This window comes from Onychostoma macrolepis, chromosome 20, assembly GCF_012432095.1.
Source record: "Onychostoma macrolepis isolate SWU-2019 chromosome 20, ASM1243209v1, whole genome shotgun sequence".
NCBI lineage: Eukaryota > Metazoa > Chordata > Actinopteri > Cypriniformes > Cyprinidae > Onychostoma > Onychostoma macrolepis.
This window is the reverse complement of record NC_081174.1, coordinates 31,512,570-31,538,425: the sequence shown is the minus strand read 5'-3', so window position 1 is coordinate 31,538,425 and position 25,856 is coordinate 31,512,570. Positions and strand designations below refer to the sequence as shown.

General features: G+C 32.0%; 1 protein-coding gene across 1 annotated transcript in view; it reads right to left on the bottom strand.

Moving 5' to 3' along the window:
• The window catches only part of LOC131526565 (MAM domain-containing glycosylphosphatidylinositol anchor protein 2-like), a 184,429-nt gene that overhangs the window by 79,057 nt on the left and 79,516 nt on the right, over positions 1 to 25,856 (bottom strand). The window contains 1 exon segment of the mRNA XM_058754901.1: positions 6,126 to 6,322. Coding sequence (XP_058610884.1) covers positions 6,126 to 6,322 — 197 coding nt within the window.

Here is a 25,856-nt window from a genome sequence, read left to right as displayed (position 1 = left end):
AGCTGTTCTCCTGACAATACAGCCAAAATAACACACGCTGCTGACGGCTTCCAGTGACACACGCTCGAGCCACGCTTCTGTGAAACAGCAGCTGACGTTTAGCCACAAAACAAATGTGAAATGCTTGAGACACGGCGATCTGAGGCACTCGGCGGGGAAGCATTGAGGGAAGAGAGCAGACAGCTACATGCTACGACGTGCTAATTACTAGCATCACCTCGTGCTGAGTTTAAAATGACGGCGAAAAACACAAAAGGCAGTAAAGCTGGCCTGCTAACAGTTGTCATGTACTGAACTACCACAGAGAACGAGCGCTTCACGCTGATGAAGCTAATTAAACTGATTCTAGTCCAGCTAGACGGAAATATTACAACTAACAGTTTACTTTTCACTTCAACCAACAAAAAAAGTACTAGAAAGTACTACAGTATTACCATGCTTTTTAGACTTAGATGGTAGTTTTTTACCATCTCTTCTGAAGTCTTTTCTGCTCATTGAGAATGTGTTTATTTGATCAAAAAATATAGTAAAAACAGTAAAAAAATTTTTGAAATACTACAGTGTAAAACAGCTGTTTTCTATGGAATATTGTTTCCAACACAAAAAAGAATAATTTAAAAACAGTTTATGTCTTTCAATTTTAAGAAAAATGTTAGAATTGCGAGATTTAAACTCAGAATTGCAAGAAATACAATTGCAATTCTAAGAAAAAAGTCAGAATTACAAGAAATAAAATTCAATTATAAGAAAAAATTTGAATTGCGAGAAAAACTTGCAATTCTTAAAAAAAGACATTATTGTGATATTTAAACTCGTAATTGCAAAAGATAGACTTGCAATTGTAGGAAAAATCTCAGAATTGCGAGAAATAAAATTGCAAATCTAAGAAAAAGGTAAGAGTTGCGAGATTTTACCTTAAAATTGGGAAAAATAAAGTTGCAATTCTAAAAAAATCTCAGAATTGTGAGAAATTGCAATTCTAAGAAAAAAGTAAGAATTGTGAGATTTTAACCTAAAATTGGGAAAAATGAACTTGCAATGCTAAAAAAAATGTCAGAATTTCGAGAAATAAATTTCCATCCTAAGAAAAATGTCAGAATTGTAAGAAATATAACTAATTCTAAGACAGTCAGAATTGTGAGATTTTACATCAGAATTGGAAGAAATAAAATTACAATTCTAAGAAAAAAGTTAGAATTACGAGAAATAAACTTGCAATTTTAAGAAAAAGCCAGATTTGCGAGATTTTAACTTTTTGCATTTGCAATTGCAAGAAATTTCATTGTAATTCTAAAAAGTCACAACTGACTTTTTCCAGGCATCCTTGCTAAAATAAAAATATTTCTTTTGTATAGAAGTGTATTAGTGGTGTGCAGCGAAGCCAGTATTTGTATCTGTATTTGTATCTGTAACAATCACAAAATTATTTGTATCTGTATCTGTATTCGGATAAAACCCGGAAGTGGGTGGAGCTTGAACCGAAACTTCCCAAGAGGGTCTGGCTGCAGATATAGGGCGGAAAGATATCTGGCTGCAGATCTTCCACTCAAGAGCGGAAATACGTCACCTCCACTAGTCTGCCATGTTGGTCCGGGCAAGACTGCCTTAAAACTAATGGAGGTAAACGGAGCTGCATTTTCTGGATTAAAACATGATGACGTTTACATTTATCAGTCAATTTCAGTGGTTTGTGATCTACATGGAATTAAAAATAACTGTCTCCAGTTATTTAGTTATACTTGGAAAATAATTAATTTTCTTTAAAAATTGTGACAGCTCACACGCTTGTTGATTTGGCAAATTTTCTTCTGGTAACAATTCTAATATTAATTTAGTATAACTGCGATACTGCGTAAAATAATCTAATGTACATGAAATTAAATTAAGTTTTTTCTTTGTGGAAATTGCTTTCTGTGTCTTCAACCCCAACATTTCAGCTAGTCTTGTGCTTCAGGTCAGAACACATCATTCCCTTTGAAATACGGAATACAAATACATCTTTAAGTACTAATAATTGACATCATTGATTAAAAGGAATAAAATCAGAAAATACAAATCAAAAATTTATACACTGGTAGTCTGCTTTCTATATTTTCATAGCACTCTATACAGATACAGATAAACTGCACTTTCCCTGAGAATAGAGTGTTTTAGTTGTAATTCTCCACTAGTTCCCTCAGGATTTTCCTATGGGTTTTTATAATGGGTTTTTACAAATAATGAATAAAATATGGTCTGTGATAAACATAACTTGACAATACTTTTGCTCTACAATGCAAACTACACACACCCATGGTGAAAATGCAAATTTTCAAGCAGTTAACAAAACACAAATCTCTTTTTTTTTAAAGAACTGGTTTCACAACAATATTAAATTGGTTAGTCAGTTATACAACAAAGAAGGAACACTCTTTTCTTATGATGAATTCCTTTTTTATTGTAAAATACCAATTACTCAGTTGTTATTGGTTCAATCTCTTCAGGTACTCACATGTTATGTAGAGGTATTAATAAAGACCATTCTCCTGATTCAGCTTCTCTTGATGTTACTAAACCTTATATTGGTAAAAATTAGTTTTTCATTAAATCCCAAGAGTAATAATAGAGCTATTCGTACTCTTTTCCAAAGAGAAATTGTTACTGTACCTTATGTTTTGTCTCATTGGATCTCTTTAATAAATGGAAATTGATTTGCTGGAGAAAAGTGTGGTTGTTACCGCAGAAATATTATCTTATAAATAAGATTAAAGAAGTTTCTTATAAGCTCATTCATAGATTTTATCCAGCAAATCATTTACAAAAAAACAAACAAACCATCAAATGTAAATTGTATTTTCAGCAATGAATATGAGGAAACTGCACTTGCACTGTCACTTATTTTGGCACTGTACATATTCAGTTAAACTATGGTGTAAAGTTCAAAAATGTATCAATTAAAATATTTAGTGTTTAAGGCCTTTTTCATGCCTATGGATAATACACTAGGAACAGTATTTTTACTTAATTAGTTTACTTATACTGCCGAACCAAATTTCACATTCATGAGTGTAAATTTACTTATAAGAAACCCAATTTTATGGTTTTGTTGACTGATATATATATATATATATATATATATACAGTATCTCACAGAAGTGAGTACAACCCTCACATTTTTGTAAATATTTCTTTATACCTTTTCATGTGACAACACTGAAGAAATGATACATTGCTTCAATGTAAAGTAGTGAGTGTACAGCTTGTATAACAGTGTAAATTTGCTGTCCCCTCAAAATAACTCAACACACAGCCATTAATGTCTAAACCATTGACCACAAAAGTGAGTACACCCCTAAGCGAAAATGTCCAAATTGGGCCCAAAATGTCAATATTTTGTGTGGCCACCATTATTTTCCAGCACTGCCTTAACCCTCTTGGGCATGGAGTTCAGCAGAGCTTCACAGGTTGCCACTGGAGTCCTCTTCCACTCCTCCATGACGACATCACGGAGCTGGTGGATGTTAGAGACCTTGCGCTCCTCCACCTTCTGTTTGAGGATGCCCCACAGATGCTCAACAGGGTTTAGGTCTGGAGATGTGCTTGGCCAGTCCATCACCTTTACCCTCAGCTTCTTTAGCAAGGCAGTGGTTGTCTTGGAGGTGTGTTTGGGGTCGTTATCATGTTGGAATAGAAGGGAGGGGATCATGCTCTGCTTCAGTATGTCACAATCAGAGGTTGCGTTAGACTTTAATATTATCCGTCATCTTGACGGACAGGGTCGTAAAAATTCCGTCATAATCTATTATTACCCGTCATTTTAATTTTCGTATTTTAATTATAATAACCCATTTAATTGCTTTTATTTTTGTTCACGTTTTCATTTTTAATAATGAACCTAAAGGACGATCATATTGGCTTATGCATTTATTTATTTATGAAGAGAACAGAGACTGTGTCAGTGACAGCGGAGGACACGTAAAACAACAAAATGTGCTAGTGCTGGATAAAAAAATTAAAAATAAAATAAAACCGATTTCTCTGTTTTAATAAATTCTTATTTTTATGAACCAATATCGTTTCTTAACTCCCAATCGATGCTGTTTTCATTTGATGAATGCACAGTAACGTTAGACAATCGGCTAAACTTTGTGCGTTGTTACTTTTGAAATGAAATGCAGTCTCAGGTTTCAAATTCTGTCCATTTTATTAAGAAATTCAAGCAATAAATACCGTTTTGGCTTTAATGTGGCGTGATAGATCACTGTAGACACCTCAGATCAAACGATTCGCTTTACTATACTCGCCTGTGAGTAATCAAAGACACAGCAAAAGACCTTTATTTTTGTTCTGGAGACGATCGCGCGCTCTGCTGCCTCACTGGAGCGCACTCGCCACCAACTGGACAGGGCTGGTAAATACAGTTATAAATTACAATAGATCACCCTCAGTGTGTGTAATCTGCCAAAGTGACGGACGGCCTTCAGATTTTTCCGTCACTGCTAAAAAAATTCCGTCAATGACGGAGAATTTTCGGTTAACGCGACCTCTGGTCACAGTACATGTTGGCATTCATGGTTCCCTCAATGAATCCAGTGCCGGCAGCACTCATGCAGCCCCAGACCATGACACTCCCACCACCATGCTTGACTGCAGGCAAGACACACTTGTCTTTGTACTCCTCACCTGCTTGCCGCCACACACGCTTGACACCATCTGAACCAAATAAGTTTATCGACAGCCATGCAGACCAATTTGATGCAGTGTGCGGCGTATGGTCTGAGCACTGATAGGCTGACCCCCACCCCTTCAACCTCTGCAGCAATGCTGGCAGCACTCATGTCTATTTCCCAAACACAACCTCTGGATATGACGCTGAGCACATGCACTCAACATCTTTGGTTGACCATGGCGAGGCCTGTTCTGAGTGGAACCTGTCCTGTTAAACCGCTGTATGGTCTTGGCCACCGTGCTGCAGCTCAGTTTCAGGGTCTTGGAAATCTTATAGCCTACGCCATCTTTATGTAGAGCAACAATTCTTTTTTTAGATCCTCAGAGAGTTCTTTGCCATGAGGTACCATGATGTTGAACTTCCAGTGACCAGTATGAGAGAGTGAGAGCGATAACACCAAATTTAACACACCTGCTCCCCATTCACACCTGAGACCTTGTAACACTAATGAGTCACATGACACCGGGGAGCGAAAGTGGCTAATTGGGCCACTACTTAGGGGTGTACTCACTTTTGTGGCCAGCGATTTAGAAATTAATGGCTGTGTGTGAGTTATTTTGAGGGGACAGCAAATGTACACTGTTATACAAGCTGTACACTCACTACTTTACATTGTAGCAAAGTGTCATTTCTTCAGTGTTGTCACATGAAAAGATAAAATAAAATATTTACAAAAATGTGAGGGGTGTACTCACTTCTGTGAGATACCATGTATGTATATATATATTTATATTATTATTGATATCAAACAGCAAAAGATAAAGAAGCAAACATGAAGGACTAGTATAAAATGTTTATGTATCTAAGTTGATTATTAGCCTACTCATGGTTTTTGAGAGACTGAGATGGCAACGCGGCTGTTTGATTGGTGATTGCGCTGTGCTTAGTCCATTCATTTGTGTATCATATCGTACAAGGTTTAAATAATTGCCATTTAAATATACACAAGTAATAGCACGCGTATAATCTAGTATTTTAGTTGATATTAGCCTACTCTTTCTAAGCTCTGATTTCTGAGATGCACGAGAGGCAACAGCAATGTGGTGTTTGATTTGCACTCTTTCATTCATAAAGTTTACATTCATTCACTTAACACACTCATTATTGCGTGACTTTAGAGGTTTGTGTAAAATATTGCGCTGATCCCCTGGCTCACCTGTTACCTAGCAAACACGAAACTGTGCCAGCCTCAGCTGAATATTCGGGCAGAATTATTAATTATTCGTTATTCATTATTCGTTTTTTAAGCCATTATTCGTGCCTTTCCGAATAAGGTATTTGGCTTCGGGCACACCACTAAAGTGTATTATGATTTGCATATGTTACTTTTATTAATTTAGCAGATATATTACCCACCAGCTAGTGTCCGAAAAGCACAGTATTGCAGCAGTATTTAGAGCAAGGGTTACATTCTTACCTGGGTAAAGAAGGGCTCGTAGATCTCCACGCCTTTATCGGAGCCTTGTGAGAGAACGTCTCGTCCGCGGTGCCAGCTGTAGCGGATGGGAGGGTTGGAGTTAGCGACGCAGCGCAGAAACACCGTCCGCTCGTAGTAGAACTGCTCTTTAGCTTCACCGATACTCTGATGAACCGTCACCACAGGCTCGTCCAGATCTGGCCAGACAAAACAACAACACACGGTCACACAACTCACAGCAGAACACAAAAAGTCATGCAGGTTCATTTAAAAACAACTTTTCTAAATAAGTAATTAAAAAGAGAGAAAGAGAGAGAGAAGTAGAGGATCTTTCATACTTTTTAATCCACATGTAACATGATTCCACGTTACAAACAAATTCCTCCAAAAAGATTGAAAATAATTTCTACACTTTAAATGTATTGACTGTGTATAAAAGAAAAGGATTACATGCCAGCAATCTTTGTTTGTTAGAAGTGCAAAAAATAAAGTCCTCTGTGCATTTAAAATGTATGCATTTAAGATTTAATCTCAGAACTACAAGATTTAGACGTGCAATTCTTTGAAAAGTCAGAATTGCGATATAAATTAAGAATCGCAAGATTTACATGTAAATTCAGAATTGCGATATAAACTCAGAGTTGTGATACATAAACTCAGAATTGCGAGATTTAAATGTGCAGTTCTACAAAAAGTCAGAATTGCAAGAATAGCAAGATTTCAGCTTAATTCTATGAAAATAGTCAGAATTGTAAGAAAAACTCAGAATAGCGAGATTTCAACTTGTAATTCTACAAAAATAATCAGAATGGCAAGATTTAAACTCAGAATTACAAAATTTTAACTTGCAATTCTAAGAAAAAAGTCAGAATTGCAAGATATATACACAGAATATATAATTAAACAAAATGTAAAAAAAAAGAAAGAACCAGCTACCTTCACATTATAGAGTACAGTATTAAGTTAATCAATTTACTTTCAGTTTTGCAATAATTTCTGTTCCATATTAAGCTAACGACAAATCAGAAGTACCATATAACTCTATTTCACAAGAAAACCATTCATTAACTGAATGATGTAACTCTATTTGTCACACTTCTGTGTTCATTAATATGAAATCTCAGTTGTCGATTGACAACAAGAAAGTAAATATAAAATCTGCTGAATGGCTGAAATGTTTTAAATGCACTGAGCACTATTTTTTGCACTTGTAAAAATAAAAGAAGATTGCTAGTATATCGGCATGTAATCCTTTTCTTATACACAGTGACTGAATTTCAAGTAACTTTTCTGCCATTAAAACCCTTTTAAAAGATGCAAACATTTTTTTTTTTTTTTTTCAGTGAATCTGCTTGAGTAGCAACAGAAGATAAAGATTTACTCGCTGTCACAGTGACAGAAACAGAGAGAGTGAAATACTGCGATGGACTAAATCACTCAATGCCTTCTCCGACTTTTCCCAGAGGAGAACGAATATCATTTCAGGTGCTGCCAGCTTCTTTCTATTTATACTTTCCTCTGGAGGACAGATTGACGTTCCTGATCAATGACCTGGCAGGACGATCCCTCACGCGAGGGACACAAACCCACACCTGCTGGCCTTCACATTGGACCACCGCTGTCCTCCAGCAGGACACTTATTACAGCATCAGCCCTGGCATCATTTGAGCCCACAGTTATTCCCGCCGGACACAGATATTGCTCCGAGGTTTCATAGTTCAATAGACTTCAAGGACATTTTTGTCTGAGATGTATATATATACTATATATATATATATATATATATATATATATATTAGTGCTGTCAACGATTAATCGCGATTAATCACATCAAAATAAAAGTTTTTGTTTATATAATATATGTATGTGTAATGTGTTTATTTATTATGTATATATAAATACAGACACATACAGTATATTTTTAAAAAAATATTTACATGTATATATATATATATATTTTATATTATATTTTATATTATATATAAATATATTTAATATATAAACAACATATTTTTCTTAAATATATACATGCATGTGTGTGTATTTATATATACGTAATAAATTACACATACATATATTATGTAAACAAAAACTTTGATTTTGTATGCGATTAATTGCGATTAATCATTTGACAGCACTAATATATATATATATATATACAAACACATGGGATTTACAGCGAAACAATTGCTAATTAATTTGAATTAATGTAAGTAATGTAAATAATTAGCCCTATAATAAATTACAAAGTAACACATTTAATTTTTATTTTTATTTTAAAGCTGAAAATACTAAAACACTTTTTTCTTGTAAAACATACTTCAAACAATTTTATAGTTTTATTTACATAAAATATTTTTTTTACAGTGCATGTTTTTATTAATTTTGTATTCATCTGATTGATTAAATGTGAAATTTTCAATCAGAAATTGCTTGTAAATTTTACTAAAAAAAAAAAAAAAATACAAAGAAATAGCAGGTAACACATTAAATTAAATGTGATCATTTGAAGTAGAAAGGCTGATTTTGTTTTTCTTGTCTTTTTTTATTTTTTATAAAATGTACTCCAAAAAATATTATTATTATTTACATTTTTATTCATTTTGTTAATTAAACAGTATTTTTTACTCAGAAATTGCTAATAAATTTCACAAATAATTTCAAAGAAATGGCAAGTAACGCAATACATTAAGTGAAATTGACAGAGAGCTGGTTTGGTTATGTCAAGATTATGTGAAATTTTGAAGTATAAATAGTATTCGTCTCACGAAACACTCCAATAAACTGTTTGATTTGCTTTACTGTGTGTGTGTACTATTTATATTAGAGTGTAAAAAAAAACAAAACAATAAATGTAGAGCAGCTGAGATCATTTAATGAGAATGTATGAGCATTTAAATAAATATTCTCAGGAGATTTTGAGACGCAATTTCAAGAATTAATGATTCTCTTAAACCCTCTAGAAGAAGAAAAAAAAAGACACAAATGAGTCGATAGTCATACAATGAGACTCTAGAGCTACAAGAGATCAGAAACGTTTGCTCTCCATTTACTCCATATCTGTCAAGGAGAAACAATTGAGATATTAAAGAGATTTTACGCATGATTCTTCTTTCCTGTGGCACATCTGATGGGCGATTAACCTGCGTTTGACAAAGCGATGAATTGGACAGATTTACTGCTTTCTCACGCGTGACGCCTTAAGCTCTTCCAAGTGGCACTTATTGTGAATCTGATGTCATTTCTCTTGCTAATTCTCACATCCTGCTAATAGTACTTTAAAGACAGACACATTTGCATAACCGGGCGAGACCGGCGGTGTTAAATGCGATAAATTCATCATGAAGTCTAATGTTTGACCGGTGAACGTAGAGATTCTGGATCTGAATCAAAACTGATTAGTGCTGACCTTCTCCAGGCCAAAACGACATTAATAACATCCTCTACTTACACCATTAAGAAATTCAGCACATGTTTATCGGTGAAGACACTTTAATTTAGCGTCTCCTCTCGCTCGAGATCCAAACGTAATCAGCGAGTGGACGCTGCCACCTTGAATGCTGATTCCTCACTTTCATTAAGACATGTTCTGCCCTGCAGGCCTTTAATCAAAATCCAGAGGCGGTCAATACTTCATCCAGGATCCTTTATCACAGCACGGGTTGGAGCAATTACCTTTACGAAGACGGCTAGGCGCACACGACGAAGCGATTGAGTCGGGCCATTCTGGCGGAGAAGATTGCTCTAAATAAATACACTGATTCATTACACCGCTGCGCCACCAATTCAGAGCTCATCTACCATCTTCGCTTCATTTGGGACTGGCCTGAGTGATTATGCAATTGCATATAGATCTATCTGCAGTATTTCCAGAGTTACAAGCATGCAAACTTGGGATAAATAATATTTTTGGCACTCAGAAAGAACAAAGTATCAAGGTATGCAAAGTGAACCACATTTGGTTTTTGACCATTGAAATTTGTGCAATTTTAGCCACATTGAGATCCTCGTATGGCTGGAAATGAATCATACAGGGCCTTGAAAATGATGACAACAAAAGAAAAGTTTGTTAAAAAGCTAAATCTAAACATATATTGAGATATCTGCAGTACTTCCTGAGTTACAAGCATGCAAACTTGGGGTAAATAATATTTTTAACACTCAATGTGTTATGTTCCATGCAGTTGTTTTAATAGAAGGAAACAAGATGCATATCTAATTTCAACATTATTTGATCCCCAAACACTTTTCTTTAAAAGGAAAAAGAATAAGCTGCATGTAAAGTGATCCACATTTGGTTTTGACCACTGAAAATGGGAAAAACTGCAACAATTTGGCGACGGAGCCGCATTGGGATCCCCATATCTCTAGAAAATTAATTATACAGGGCCTTAAAAATGAACATAACAAAATAAATGTTTGTTAAGAACCAGAATCTAAAAGGAAACTGAGATATATTTAATATGTCTTAAGTTACAGGCACACAAACTTTGGAAAAATATATTTTTGGCACTCACACAGGTATGTTCTATGCAAATGTTTTGATAAATAGAAAATAGTTTCAACATCATTTGTTCTGAAGACATTCCTTTTTAAAAGAAAAAAAAGTATCTGTATGCAAAGTGACCCACATTTGGTTTTTGACCACTGAAAATGGGAAAAAAGCTACAATTTACATATAGAGTCACACTGAGATGCCAATATCTCTGGAAATGAAACACATAGAATGAAGATATCACAACAAATGTTTGTTAAGAACCAATTTTCTTGGAGTTACGGGCATGCAAACTTTTTTATATATATTATTTTATTTTTTGGACTCAGAAAAGTAATAGAAAATATATTAAAGAATGCAAAATAACCCAGATTAGTTTTTTTGACCACTGAAATTTGGGCAATTTATATTAAAAGAATATTGAGATATCTTTAATACTTCTTGAGTTATGGGCATGCATACAAAAAAAAATAATAATATATATATATATATATATATATATATATTTTTTTTTTTTTGGCATTCAAATGATAATGTTTTGTTTTGCTAGAAGGAAAAAAAATACAAAATAATTTGTTTCTCTTTAAAAGAAAAAAAGCATCAGCTCTACGTAAAGTGACTCAAATTTATTTTATTTTATTTGATCTTATTTCGTTTATTTTAAATTATTGTTGATAACTGAAAATGGGAAGAATGCAACAATTTGCACAAGAAGCAGATGAGATCCCAATATCACTGAAATTGATCCCTAAAAATGAGGACACCAAAAGAAAAAAAGTTACAGGCATAGAGACTTTTGAAAGATACTATAAATCTATAAAACTTATTTTCTACTAGTTGCCAAAGCAGCTTTTCTCATTTTGATTTGGTTCAACTTGGCATGATACAATAACTAAACTAAAACTGAAATAAAAATGAATACAAAATAATAATAAAAAAATATTCATAAAAATTACAACAAAAATACAAAATTAAAAATGAAATAAAAACTATTTCAGAATATTACTATAAAACAATTGTCTACATTACTGTAAAATACCATAATACATTGAGATACTATAACAACTATTGTCTCTTAATGATACTAAAAGAGCACTGATTAAAATATTTCTGCACTAAAATGTTTTTGTTTTTTTAAACGGCCTTTTATAATTTTTTTTAGATGTGTTCAGTGATAATGTTGGCAAGGAAATAAAAGCCACAACCAAGGCATCAGGATCAGTCCTTATTGAGTTTAATCTATGCTAAAGCTAAAAGCCTCTCAGAATAATGCGCATCAAGCAGCGTGACTTTAATAAGCATATGGAGGGTCAGAATCGAGCCGCGCTTCTCTGTCAGACGCTTCACAACAGTGATGGCTCAGACTGTGGGTTTAATCAAATGCACTGTGATCTCCTGCTGTAATCTATAGCCATCATTACAGAAAAAAAACAGCCTTCAGGCCCATCACAGCGCTGCAGTGAAATCCACCCGACCGGGCAACACTAATCAGTGTCCGGACTGAATTACACGCCACATGAGTGACATTCGCGTGGGGTTTTCTGTGTAAAAATAGTCACTTTGAGGGGAAAGATCAGTGATTACATTTCCCCTTAGAGAAAATGAATAGAGATTGAACTATTAATGAGACATGCAGAGGTGCAATTATCATATTTTCTAAAGACAACTGGTAGGAAAACTCACTGCTGTGAATGTTGTGACACTAAATGACCCACTGTACAGAAATTCCCAGGCAACCAATCAAATTTAAGAATTTTTTACTGGTACAATTTTGATTCTTTATTATCTTTTCATTTTTTTTCTGGTGAAAGAAATGCAAGCCAAAATATACAATGCAATAGAGGAATATTTAGTCAGTAATCCACTATTTTTTTTCAAGGGGGGGTTAAATGACAATGAATTGACTTTAGAAACTCAACAGCAGCACTTTTTATGTTTACACAGAGACTGATAAGTATATTAATAAGTCTGTTGACTTTAGCAATCCTTGCTGCTTTTTATGCAAATGATGGGAAATGGGAAAATGCACTTTCCAAGTTTTTTTTCTTCAAAGTTTGCATGTCTGTAACTCAAAAAGTATTAAAGATATCTTAATGTCCTTTTATATTCTGACTCCTAACAAACTTTTATTTTGTTATCTTCATGTTTAAGGCCCTGTATGATTCATTTCCAGAGATATGGGGATCTCAATGCGGCTTCATGTGCAAATTGTTGCATTTTTCCTATTTTCAACAGTTGAAAATCAAATTGTGAGTCACTTTGCATATAGCTGATCATTTTGTCTATTAAAGATATACCATTCTGAGTGGCAAAAGATAATTTCTCTAAAGTTTGCATGCCTGTAATTTAAGAAATTTTGTTCTTAACACACTTTTCTTTTGGTTTCTTCATTTTTGCGCCCCTGTATAGTTCAGTTCCAGAGATATGTGTCTGTAGGGAAATTGTTCAGTACACATCTTCAATGGTCAAAAACCAAATGTGGGTCATTTTGCATACAGCTGATACTTAGTTATTTTAAAGAGGAATGTCTGAAGAAATACAATGTTAAAACTACAAAATGTCCCTAAGTGGCTCATTTCCAGAGAAATTGGGATCTCAATGCAGTTTCCCATTTTCAGTGGTCAAAAAACAAATTTGAGTCACTTTGCATGCAGCTGGTATTTACTCTAAAGAAGAATGTCTGAAGAATAAATAATGTAGGAAACTAGAAATGTATGTTGTTTCCTTCTATTAAATAAATGCAGCCTTGGTGATAAAAATCAATCTGACCCCAAACTACATAAATCAGTCAAGCATCGCAGTAATTGCACGGCATCGAAATGGCCATGTTAAAGCGAAAGGTTGATGGAAGCGGGCAGATCTTTGTTTGAAATTCATGATAATCTTAACCCAGAGCACACATTTACATATTTATCCCTGTTTGCTCGCAGCGCCCACTTCACATTTATGAATAAATAACAAACTACACACTACAAAAGATGCACATCGACAGAAAACACTGAAGAAACACTTATTAACATAAAGAGATAGTTCACCCAAAAATGCAACTTTGCCATTAATTTACTCACACTCAGGCCATCCAAAATGTAGATTACTTTTTTCTTCAGTCGAACAGTAAATTCAGCTGAACAGGTTTTCAGCTGAAACCGTGCTCCTTGGTGATTCATATAATGCAAGTCAATGGCTACCGTCACTTTGAGAGACAAAAAAGCATATAAGGAATACAAAATTAATACCTGTGGCTCCTAATGACATATTGAGTTCTTATGAAGCGAATCAATCGGTCTGTGCAAGAAACTGAACACTATTTACAACATTATTACAGATTATTTACACATTATTAATCCAGAGCCACAGGCAAACGGTGAAATACAATTCTTAGATTATTTTAGACGCATCTAGTTTACCAAAACGAACCGGTTCAAAAGGATGATGTTTTTTAGAAACAGCATCACTCTGGACCGTTTGCCTCAGGTTATGGATTTCTCTTTGTTTATGTATAAAGGTGAGCTGATGAAGACTAGTTTATTCACTTTGTATGCTTTAAACATGCAAGAAATTCACATTTCATATTATTGGATGCTTTAATAATGTAATTGCATATACATTACATCATTGCATAAACAAATTGAATTGGGTAAGACTTTATTTTAAGGTGTTATTGCTACACGTTACATGTACTTACTGTTTATAATAACGATAGATTATGCATAATTACATGCAAGTAACCCTAAGCCAAACCCTAATCCTATCCCTAACCATATAGTAAGTGCATGTAATTAATTAATATTACTCAGTAATATAATTACATGTTGAACTAAAGCAGTTCTTTGAAACAAACTGTCCAAAAGAACCAGTTCATGAAAAAATAAAATAATAAATAAATAATCTTAAATCATTTTACTTGTCAAGTAGATGCATCTTAATTCCAGAATTTGTAGATATTTATTGAAATATTGAAAACAAGACAAAAATATTAAGGAAGAAAATCATTTTTTTGCAGTGTGAGGCTCTGGATTACAGATAATAATGTTGTAAATAATATTCAATTTCTTGCACAGACCAATCGTTTCACTTCATAAGACCTCAATATATCATCAGGAGCCATGGGCATTAATTTTGTGTTGCCTGATATGCTTTTTTTGACTCTCAAGTGCCGGCACCCATTGACTTGCCTTATATGAATCACAAGGAGCACAGTTTCGGCTAAAAATCTTCTTTATTGTTCTTCTGCAGAAAAAAGAGTCATCTGAGAGTGAATAAATTAACAGCAAATGTTCATTTTTGGGTGAACTGTCCCTTTAAAATCACCTATATGAGCAGCAGTAACAGAGATGTCTGCGGAAATGGAAGATCCGGCGGCTGTCTGATGAAATCATAGATCAGACTCAGATGGTTTTAGGCTGCAAAGGCTGTTACCTGCTACTAAACCAATAACTTATCACCTCGTACATCTGAAAACAGCCTGCGGTCAGACCTGTATCCACACCGAGACGAGCACGGAGGAAAGAAATGACCTTCTGCCCTCGGCTGAGCTGCGAAGATCGCACATCAGGACCAGCTGATGAAAATGAAGCATCTGTTTCGCCCAACGCTCAGGGGCCATTTGTTCAAAAAGTTTAATCTGGATTTGCTATCCAGGATCAAGTAACCCATCTTACTTTTGTGCCGGTTTTTCAAAGCAAACTTGGATTGGATCACCCTGATCCAGATACACACTTTTTCAGATTTTCAAATCTGGATTACTAGCCCTACGGAGCCCCTAAAGGGACATGATGATGGGAGGGATGTCAATGTTTTGCATTACATTTACACAAATAACTAGTTCTGACTGCTCCATCTCTGATGATTGTGCCAATGTAGTTTAGTTTAGTGATAAAAAAAACAAAAAAAACTTTAAATTAAATATAATATTTATGTTTGATATTGACAGCTGTTTGGGGATATATTACATGTTACAAATGTTGTATTTTTTGACAAGTTTTATTAAATTTTCCCATTTTAATAATCCCGTTTTTTTGGCTCAAAAGTATCCCAATCTTACTAAAACGTTTTGAACAACACAAACCGAGGATTTAATCCAGAGCAAAACCAAGATTGGGTTTTGTGATGTAATCTGAATTCAGAATCCATTTTTTTTTCTTTTGAACAACCCATTTTCAAGATTTGATCCAATCCGATGGCCAAAATCCGATCAGAATACTTTTGAACAACTGGCCCCAGATTTTCAGATTGCCGAGAAACGAATCCACATAGAATGCGATGCATTAAAGCGTGGAACACAGAGCGAATTTCATCGTCTGCAATGATGCATCCGGCAAAGCCAATCGATGCACACTTTCCATCACAAACCACAGCACTTTAATGCTTTTATAACACACTGCTGTGAAATAATTGTCAACTGTACTTCATAAAAGTATAAGGAAACCACATCCAAAATCAAAAGCTTTCTATTATTTATGAATGTCAATCTACTGTACTTCATTTAAGAGCAATTCTTGTAAATAGATGAAATCAATAAACATCTCATATCTGAGACTGATGACAAAAGCATGACTGTACTGAGAAACAGCAACACATTAAAGATCACATGCAGCAAAAGACATTATATATATTTTTACTTTAAAAGATATACATACTCATATTCCTGATGGCCTCGTTGGAGATTTTTACTTGCCCTGCCAACATTATCACTGTCAAATAATAAATAAAATAAAATAAAATAAAATAAAATAAAATAAAATAAAATAAAATAAAATAAAATAAAATAAAATAAAATAAAATAAAATAAAATAATAAATAAAATAAAATAAAATAAAATAAAATAAAATAAAATAAAATAAAATAAAATAAAATAAATAAAATAAAATAAAATAAAATAAAATAAAATAAAATAAAATAAAATAAAATAAAATAATCACTTGAATTATATTATTTTAATTCATTAATATAAATTAAATTAATTTAATTCAAATATATTATTTAAATTAATTGTATTTATTATAATAATGTTATATTAATTATAAATATAAACATATTAACATAACATATTAACATTATAATCATATTGTAATTTAACATTTGAATTGGTGGTATTTTTCTATCATAGTTTTTATTAATATTTGCTTATGTAATTTTGTTGTGTTTTGTTTGTTTTTATACACACATATATATATATATATATATATATATATATATATATATATATAAAGTTAAAGTTTATTTTATTTAAAGTGACTAGCTCAAATGTTTTGTAATGGTTTTAGTTAAACAAGATAGCATAAAATAGATGGGGATTTATAATGTTACAAAATATTTATATTTCAAATAAATGCTGTTCTAAATGCTTTCTATTCATCTGTGAATCCTAAAAATTAAAATATATCACAGTTTCCACAAAAAATATGAACCGTTTTCAACATATATATTAAATTATTTAACCATTATTAATTTTCTGATTCCATAACTTTAAAAAACTGTGTTTTTCAATAAAAGGAGAGGGAAAAAATACATTTATTTAAATAAAAAAGCATTTTAATTTAGAGTTAGAGTATTTTAATATATTAAGAATAATTTAATTTAAATACTTTAAAGTCACCCTGCAGACTGTACTGAGAACCACTGATCTAAGACATCTAGTTATTTTTCTCCAAATCACCATTAGGAGACACATGTGTGTAATATTCCTCACATTAAAGCAGTGAATCATGAATATGGAAGTAAATCACAGTGTGTCTGATTGTTTTTCAGCAGTCTCTGGCCCGTCTCGCATGTGATACTGCGAGTGACATGAAGACCTGTGCCGTTTGGCACAAACACACCAGAAAACAACAGCCAAATCATTATGTTCTCATAGGGACAGGGCTGTATCTGATGAAAAATACTGCATACAGTTTAACGGCTGGTAAGAATATTAATGACTGCTGCATTTTCTTAACTGAGCCGTAGTTGGAATTGTTAGAAACAAGAAATCATTAAAACAATTAAAAAATACTTGGCAAATCATTACTTGAAACAAAATTGATTTTAACTGAAATAATATATATATATATATAAAAACTTACACTCCAAGGAAACATTTGTCATTTGTCAAATAAAATTATGAAATTGTACAGCATTTTGGTACAACGCTTGTTGTTTTAAATTTGCTTTATAAATAAATGTGAACTTGAACTTGAAATAAAAATGAATAAAAAATATATAGGCATATTTAAAATAAATTAATAAATAAACAAACAAAATCTCAAAAACTCACAATAAAATTACTAAAACTTTAACTAAAATAAAGTAATAGATAAAATACATAGGCAAAAATCATGTATATGTATGATGAAGTTAGATGTTATTACAATTTGGAAAAAAAAAAAACTAAGCTGAACTGCTTTTCTTATTTATTTTCTTATTTATTTTTTTAATTAATTAGTTTATTTTTTTTTAACTATTGTTTCTATAATCATTATAAATAACTCTTGTTTTATTTACAAAAATCATGGTTAATTTGTATAATATATCAATACACTATAAGGAAAAGATGTGTAAAATAAAAAGATACTGGTCATTTTCTCATAGAATTTAACTAAAATTAAAATGGAAAATATAAAAAATAAAAACTCAAAATACGAATAAACATTTTTAAGTTACAAAACTATATTGTATTTATTTTAGTATCATAGAGACACTATTATAGCTTTTATAATAGCATATTAATGGCACTAAAATAACAAAATAAAGCAGCATTACAAAGTCTCACTATAAAAAAGCCATGAAAACTCTCATTAACTCTTTGGCTTTCATGAGTCTCAGGGCGGATATTTGAGCGCCGTTCTGCTGTTATCACTCGTTTCTGATCGCAATCGTCTCTCCGGAGAGTAACGCAGGTACGGCGGTGTGTGTCACGTGTCTGTGTGTGTGTGTGTGTTTGTTTCAGAAGGGCATCTGCTGCTCGGCATGAGATTCAACGAGAGCAAAACATGTGGTGAATAATTCAGCAGACGCTTCACCTGAGAGGAGGAGGAGGAGGAGGAGGAGGAGGAAGAATAGAGACGGTTTTATTCTCTTCTGGGTCACAGAATGCAGTTCATCTGCATTAAACACGATCAGTTTATAAATCACGGATGGGAATGAACTCAGTAAGCACAGTCATCAATCACAAACTGCTGACATACCTGACGAAGAAATAGAAAATAAAAATGCTCTAATTATATAAAATATTTGGGCCATTTTTTAAAAGAAATGAATACTTTTATTCATCAAGGGCGTATCATATTGATTAAAAGTGACAGTAAAGACATTTATAATGTTACAAAATATTGCTATTTCAAATAAATGCTGTTCTTTTGAGCTTTATATTCATCTGTGAATCAAGTAACATAATTCAAGCAACATAATTACTGTTTGTCACAGTTTCTTTCCTATTCTGTTTCTCAGTCCGTATCCGGTCAGATGGTGGATCAGCACCAAGAGATGATGTCTACAGCCCTGATCGTCAGCGGAGACCAGCACACCCAGATGACCCCCAGAGATATATCCCCAGTGAAGACCTCGATTAAAATACAATAAAACTAAAAAAAAAAAAAAAAAAAAAATAACTAAAATATAAAAAAATACCTAACTACATAATACTACTATTGTTAGAAATTGTAACAAAATTAAAAAGAAATATAATCTTTTGAACTGCGGGTTTAGTCTGGTCAGGAGACGTTGTCTCATGAATAACAGAATATTCTGTGCTTGGCGGGGAAAGAGTTAATATTAATATGTTATAATACATATACTTTACATCATTGTGTGATTACGTAAATGAACTAGTGGGCCTGTTATCTGAATCAGTTTGAACCGAACCGTCTGAAAGAACCAGTTCGCAGAAAAGAATCGGATTATCCCGTCGCCTGAGGCTCTGGATTACAGGTAATAATGTTGTAAATAATGTTCAGTTTTTTGCACAGACCTATCATTTCGCTTCATAAGACCTTGATATATCGTCAGGAGCCACGGGGATTCATTTTGTGTCTCTGATATGTTTTTTGTTTTTTTTGTGACGGACAGCCGCTGATTTGCATTTTATGAATCACCAAGCGCCACGGTTTCAGCTAAAAGCTTCTTTACTGTTCGACTGAAATCTCTACATCTGGGACGACCTGAGGCTGAGTAAATTAACAGCACATTTTTATTTTTGGTGAACTATCCCTTTAATTTCTGCCCCGATTCGCAGCGAGCGACCCCTTCGATCGGGAGCTGATGGATGCGGGTCTGGCTCAGACTCTTTCTCCTGCAGATGAAGATGAGGAAATAATGAGAGCCAGTGGGGAAGTCAGAGGAGTAATGAATCTCTTCCTCTGCTCTCTCAGAGACAGCGGCGTGTGCCGAGCTTCATCAGCCCAACAATTCATCTCTGCGGAGAACGGGCCGCTGACCGAACTCAGACCGGCAGAAAACCAGAGCAAACGAATCAAGACCTCCACTATCAGAAACCTAAAACACACAGCTCTTCTTCTGCTGTTATTAGAGAACTGCAGCTGCTTTCATGTAAAGGCAGATGCTCATGTGGAAATTTTCGGTGTGAGCGCATGCGTACAAACTTTTTTTAATGAAAATGTAAAGATGAATAGGCCATTACAACATGCCGTAATATAACAACACAGCCCTGCAACTTAAAACAAAGGCCAAATATTGCATAATTTGATGATGCTGAATTAAAAAATATCAATAATATTGTATATTTCAATGTATTTTTAAATTCACAAAATAAAAAGTTATTTTATTATAAGTATCGTTTTTATTAATACTTAGAATTTTTGTTTTTACATTTAATGTGTATATAGCTTTTATTCATTTTATTTTATTTTTAGTTGTAGTTATTTTAGTACAAATTAAACTAAATAAAATTGAGAATTCTTGATTTGGCAACTAGCTGGAAAAATAAATAATAATAATTGTAATAATAATAATAATAATAATAATATATATATATATATATATATATATATATATATATTTCAGTTAATATTTACTTTATTTATTGGAGAACAGCAGCTTTCATATTTAAAAAAAATCATATATTTTTTAAATATGAAAGTTGCTGTTCTCCAATAAATAAAATTTATTGAAATGTATTTATTTGTACCATATATATATGGTGGTACAAAACAAAAACCTTGACTGATATATTTTATACATTATATATTTACAAATATGTTTTTAAATGATAAATTAGCAATCAATAAACTAAATTATTTATGTATATTGAAAATACACTGCATAATATATTGTGATAATATATTGAATTTTGATGATTTTCATATTTTGAAAAATATATGACAATATACTTATATATTGCAATGTATGTAAGTTTATATTCAATATGTGATAAAATATGGTACTGTTTGTATATTTAATCACATTCAGTTATGAGGAATATATATATATATATATATATATATATATATATATATATATATATATATATCCATGTATAGATAGATAATGCAGAATACTGGAGAAAAAACAAGCATTAGCTTCCCATATATGTAAATGCATTATTTAATATATTGCATTATATTTTGCAATAAATTCCCAAACAGCAGCCGAAAGAAGGAAAGACAATTAAAGTGATTTACATAAATGGCCTCTAAGATGTTCCCTTAAGTGCTTCAGAAATTCTAATTCATTTCAGTTATTGTTTGGGAATCATTCACTAATGACAACGTTTTGCATTCATTTTTTTTTATTCATCATTTATATCGCTGCAGTTTAATTGCATTTGTAAACGCAAACCTCTGGAGATGCTTAAATGTGCAGCTTCATGTTCATTTGGTTTATAAGGACAAAACTGAAGCTTCAGGTCTGTTAAAAACAAAAATGACTCTATTTACTTGCTAATGCATCACGCTCCTGGTCATATTATGAATGATTTATTAGTGCACACACAGGAAGTGTCCTCATAAACCATGTTTACGTAGTAGTACCCATGTTATTACACACACACACACTCACACTCACACACACAATTAATTAATTAATTAATTAAACACATACAAATGTAATAAATCAAATATAATCTTACTTATATAAAATATAATTTTATATAATCATTTTTACTTTGTAGTTTTATATAATAAGATAAAATAATAAATTTGTTTTTGCATAATGAAAATTAAGCATATTTTACTACATACTAATTTTATATATATGCATCAGCTTTTTATAAATATTTTGTATCAGTTTTTATTTTTATATTTTTCCATTTTCAATTTAATTTTATAGTTAGAGTTTTAGTAATTTTGTTTACGTTTTAGTAGCTTTTGTTTTTTGTCTATATGGTTTTTATTAATTTTTAGTCAAGTTTTAGTTATTTTAAGAATATATAAGAATGAAAGTTTTTATTTAATTTAAGCCTATTCAAGTATTAAAATCTGAGAAATGTAACAATGAATCAGTGAAAATTAAATGCAGTAAAAAACTATAAAGTATGCATTTGAAATATGCTATTTAAATAATATATATATATATATATAATAAATAATATATACAGTATATATATATATATATATATATATATATATTTTTTTTTTTTTGTATTGCAGTAATGAGAATTTGACCGGAGGAATGTGACCCGGACGTTTCTGGACAGTTTTTGAGAGATTCACTGACACAGGCAATTAAAAAGACAATCGTTAGCGAGGGTCACAGGCTGCCGGGGGAATACGGCGGATAACAGAACTGCTCTCTGAAAAATAACAGCAGCGAAAATAGACGAGACGAACAGATGGAGCGCATTCATGTGAGAGGAGGTCTCAGAAATGTCCTCTGCGAAAGAGACCAAAGGAAAAAGTTCATATTTTACAGTGTCCTCTGTTTGGGAACGAGGTGCTCAGATGTTCTGACATTTACGGCTCCATCGGCGCTAAAACTAGAAACACGCCATTTATAAACCTTCCCTTCACATGAAGAGAAGAGAAGAGAAACAAAGAAGATGTGAAAAGTGAAGTAATGAGACAAAATTAGAAGAGATGAGATGAGAAGATGTGAAAATTTGAAAGTATTTTGAATCACAGAGAAACACTTTCAAAAATACAAACCACATAATTAAACCATAAAAAATTATAACAATCCAATCGTCTTTTTTTTTTTTCTTTTTTTTTATGCGCTCAACAAATCACCATGTTCATTAACTGTACATAAAACCTCATTTATCCCCCAAACATCTATAAAAACTTTACCAACTTATAATAAGCATGCTCTATTCTGAGACGAGACTAAGATAAGAGACGAGAAGATGTGAGAAGTGAAGAGATGAGAGGTGAAGATATTTGATGTGAGAAATGAAGAAACAAGACAAGATGAGATGAAAGAGAAGAGAAGATACGAGAAAGAAAATACAAGATATGAGATGAGAAAAACTAGAGCTGAAGGAGAATAAAAGAGAAGATACGAGCAGATATGATAGGATACGAGAAGAAAAGATACAAAAAGAGACAAGATGATAAACTAAAGGAAACTTTGGAAAACGAGAAGAGATGAGAAGATGTGAGAAAAGCAAAAAAATCGAAATATTGAGAAAATCACCTTTAAAGTTGTTCAAATGAAGTTCTTAGCAATGCATATTACTAATCAAAAATGAAGTTTTGATATATTTACGGTAGGAAATTTACTAAATATCTTCATGGATCGTGATCTTAATATCCTAATGATTTTTGGCAAAAAGAAAAATCGATGATTTTGACTCATACAATGTATTGTTGGCTATTGCTACAAATATAGCTGCTGCTTATGACTGCTTCTGTGCTGCAGGGTCACATATGATATAAACATGATATAAATATTATAAAACATTCAATTCATCAAACAATTCAATACAACAGGGAGACATTTAAGTCAAGTTTGAAGCAAAAATAATGAAAGGAGGCTTTTTTTGTACGCAGGAGAAGTGTTCGAGACTGAGCCGTTCTGCTGCCGCTCTCCACAGATGATGAAGATTGGAAAACCAACTGAGCAAAGCATCCTGGGAAATCACCTCCAAATTCCCTCTAATAACTGATCCATAACCCAGAGCTTGACATCCATCAGCGGCCCTGATCGCTTTCTGAGCAGCATCTCATCCTGATTCTCAAAATAACAGCCCCAGCAAACTCAAATACGGCAATTCACGTTATTATAATTAACCCCAAAAGTCAAACGACAATTAATTACGTGTTTAATGAGAAATTATTATAGATTTTAAATTTTCAAATGTTTTGAATGCAAATAGCGATGATGCATGAAAGGATGTAGATGAAAAATGCAAGAAAATGTTGGCTGCAAGACTCTCGACTTAAATTTGAACATAAACAAAAATATTTCATAATCTAAGCAATTTTAAAATCAAGAAATGTCATGATGTAAAACGGAATAAGAAATATTTTAGTGATTAATTAAATGCAAATAAGCAACCGTGAAAGTTGTAGTGATAGTGAAAGAGAAATAATTTTAAATAATTATATGTAATAATTAATAAATTCTTATAATAAATAAATCATTATCGTTTTAATTTTTAACCAAGAGTACAGTATCAATATGGTGAAAGAGTGATAATTATAATATTTATATAACATATATAACAATAATGAATTATTATAATTTAAGGAATTTCATATTTTGAAGTGATTAAATCAAATGCAAATAACCAAATAAGCAGACTCACTTACAGTATAAATATAGTGAAATAAATAATTATAATATTTTGTAATTTACAGTTAATAAATATATTATGATTTTGAAGGAATAGAAAAATTTGGTCAATTTTAAAGTAATTAAATCTAATGCAAATGAGTGAGACTGATTAATAACCAAATAAACAGACTGTGAATATGAATACAGTGAAAGAGAAATTATTTTTATAATTATATCTATATATATATATATATATATATATATTTGAAATACAATGGAAAAGTACCGCAGTGAAATAATAATGAAAAAAAAGTGTTCCGAGTGAATGACCCAAATATAACAAACTAGCAAATACAGATGGCAGAGTATTGAATGATATTATATAAAACAAAATCGCAATGGCCAATATATTCAAAAATCTGACATCCAGGAAATAAACACATTTAAGATCACCAGATATATTTATGTCTAAGACAGCAGATGCATAATTTTATGGTAAGTTAGAACAACAGCAACAAACAATAGTGAAATAATCAACTAACTACGATCATCTAGCCCTCTATTAAACATTAAAAAATGATTTCATCATACCATTAGCTTACACAGTAGAGCTGCATTACAATGAAGAAAACATACTAATTATTTTTTAAGGTAAGTGGTTGCAAACTATTTATTTTAGCTATGTTTAAAAAAAAAAAAAAAATGTTGAAAGTTAATCAACTAAATCTGTTTATTTAAATGTAGCTAAAATAAATTAATTGCAACCACTTAAAAATTTGTAAATTCAATTAATCATTTTTTTTTGTTGTTGTTGTTTTTCAGTGTAGTTGCTTGGAAAATTTGTGTGTCAAATGTAACAATTAAAATGTGAATTTGTGAAGCAGACTGTCCTAAATTGTTGCTATAGTAGCGTAATATTAACACTAGAAAGCCTATTACTGCAAACAAATGCTTTTCTGACTTAGATTGTTTGTCTTGTTTCCAGCCCAGATATCTAAAAAATCTTAAATCAAAAAGGATTTTCTAGACAAGTAAAAATTGTCTTGTTTAAAAAAAAAAAACAAGTCAAAATTAAGTGAGTGTTTTCTGTTTGAAATAAAATTATTTTGTTTAAAGCATTGGCAGATTATTTTGCTTGTTCTAAACAAACTCACTTAATTTTGACCTTTTTTTTGTTGTTTTTTTTAAAACAAGACCATTTTTACTTGTTTAGAAAATATATATTTGTATATTTTGTTCATGCATGGACAGACATATATTTATATATGTGCAAATGTATATCTTTTATTATTTGTTGGAGTAGTATTATTGAATATGTTTTGACTGTTTTGAAGGGATTTTTGTATTTTACTTTTTTTTTCTTGCAATTTTATCTTTCAATGTACTCTCTGCTATAATTCAATCTCAGTATTGCTTAGCAGAAAAGCAAGTAAACAAGACATAAAATTTTTTTTTTTTTTTTTTTGCAGTGTATGCACTTGGCAAATGTTTTTTTAAAATAAATTATTATATTGCATAATTAAAATCTATTTTCACAGTCATCTTGAGTGAGGGGGTGGGATAGTGGGCCGGCCCTGAAGCAAAGTTTA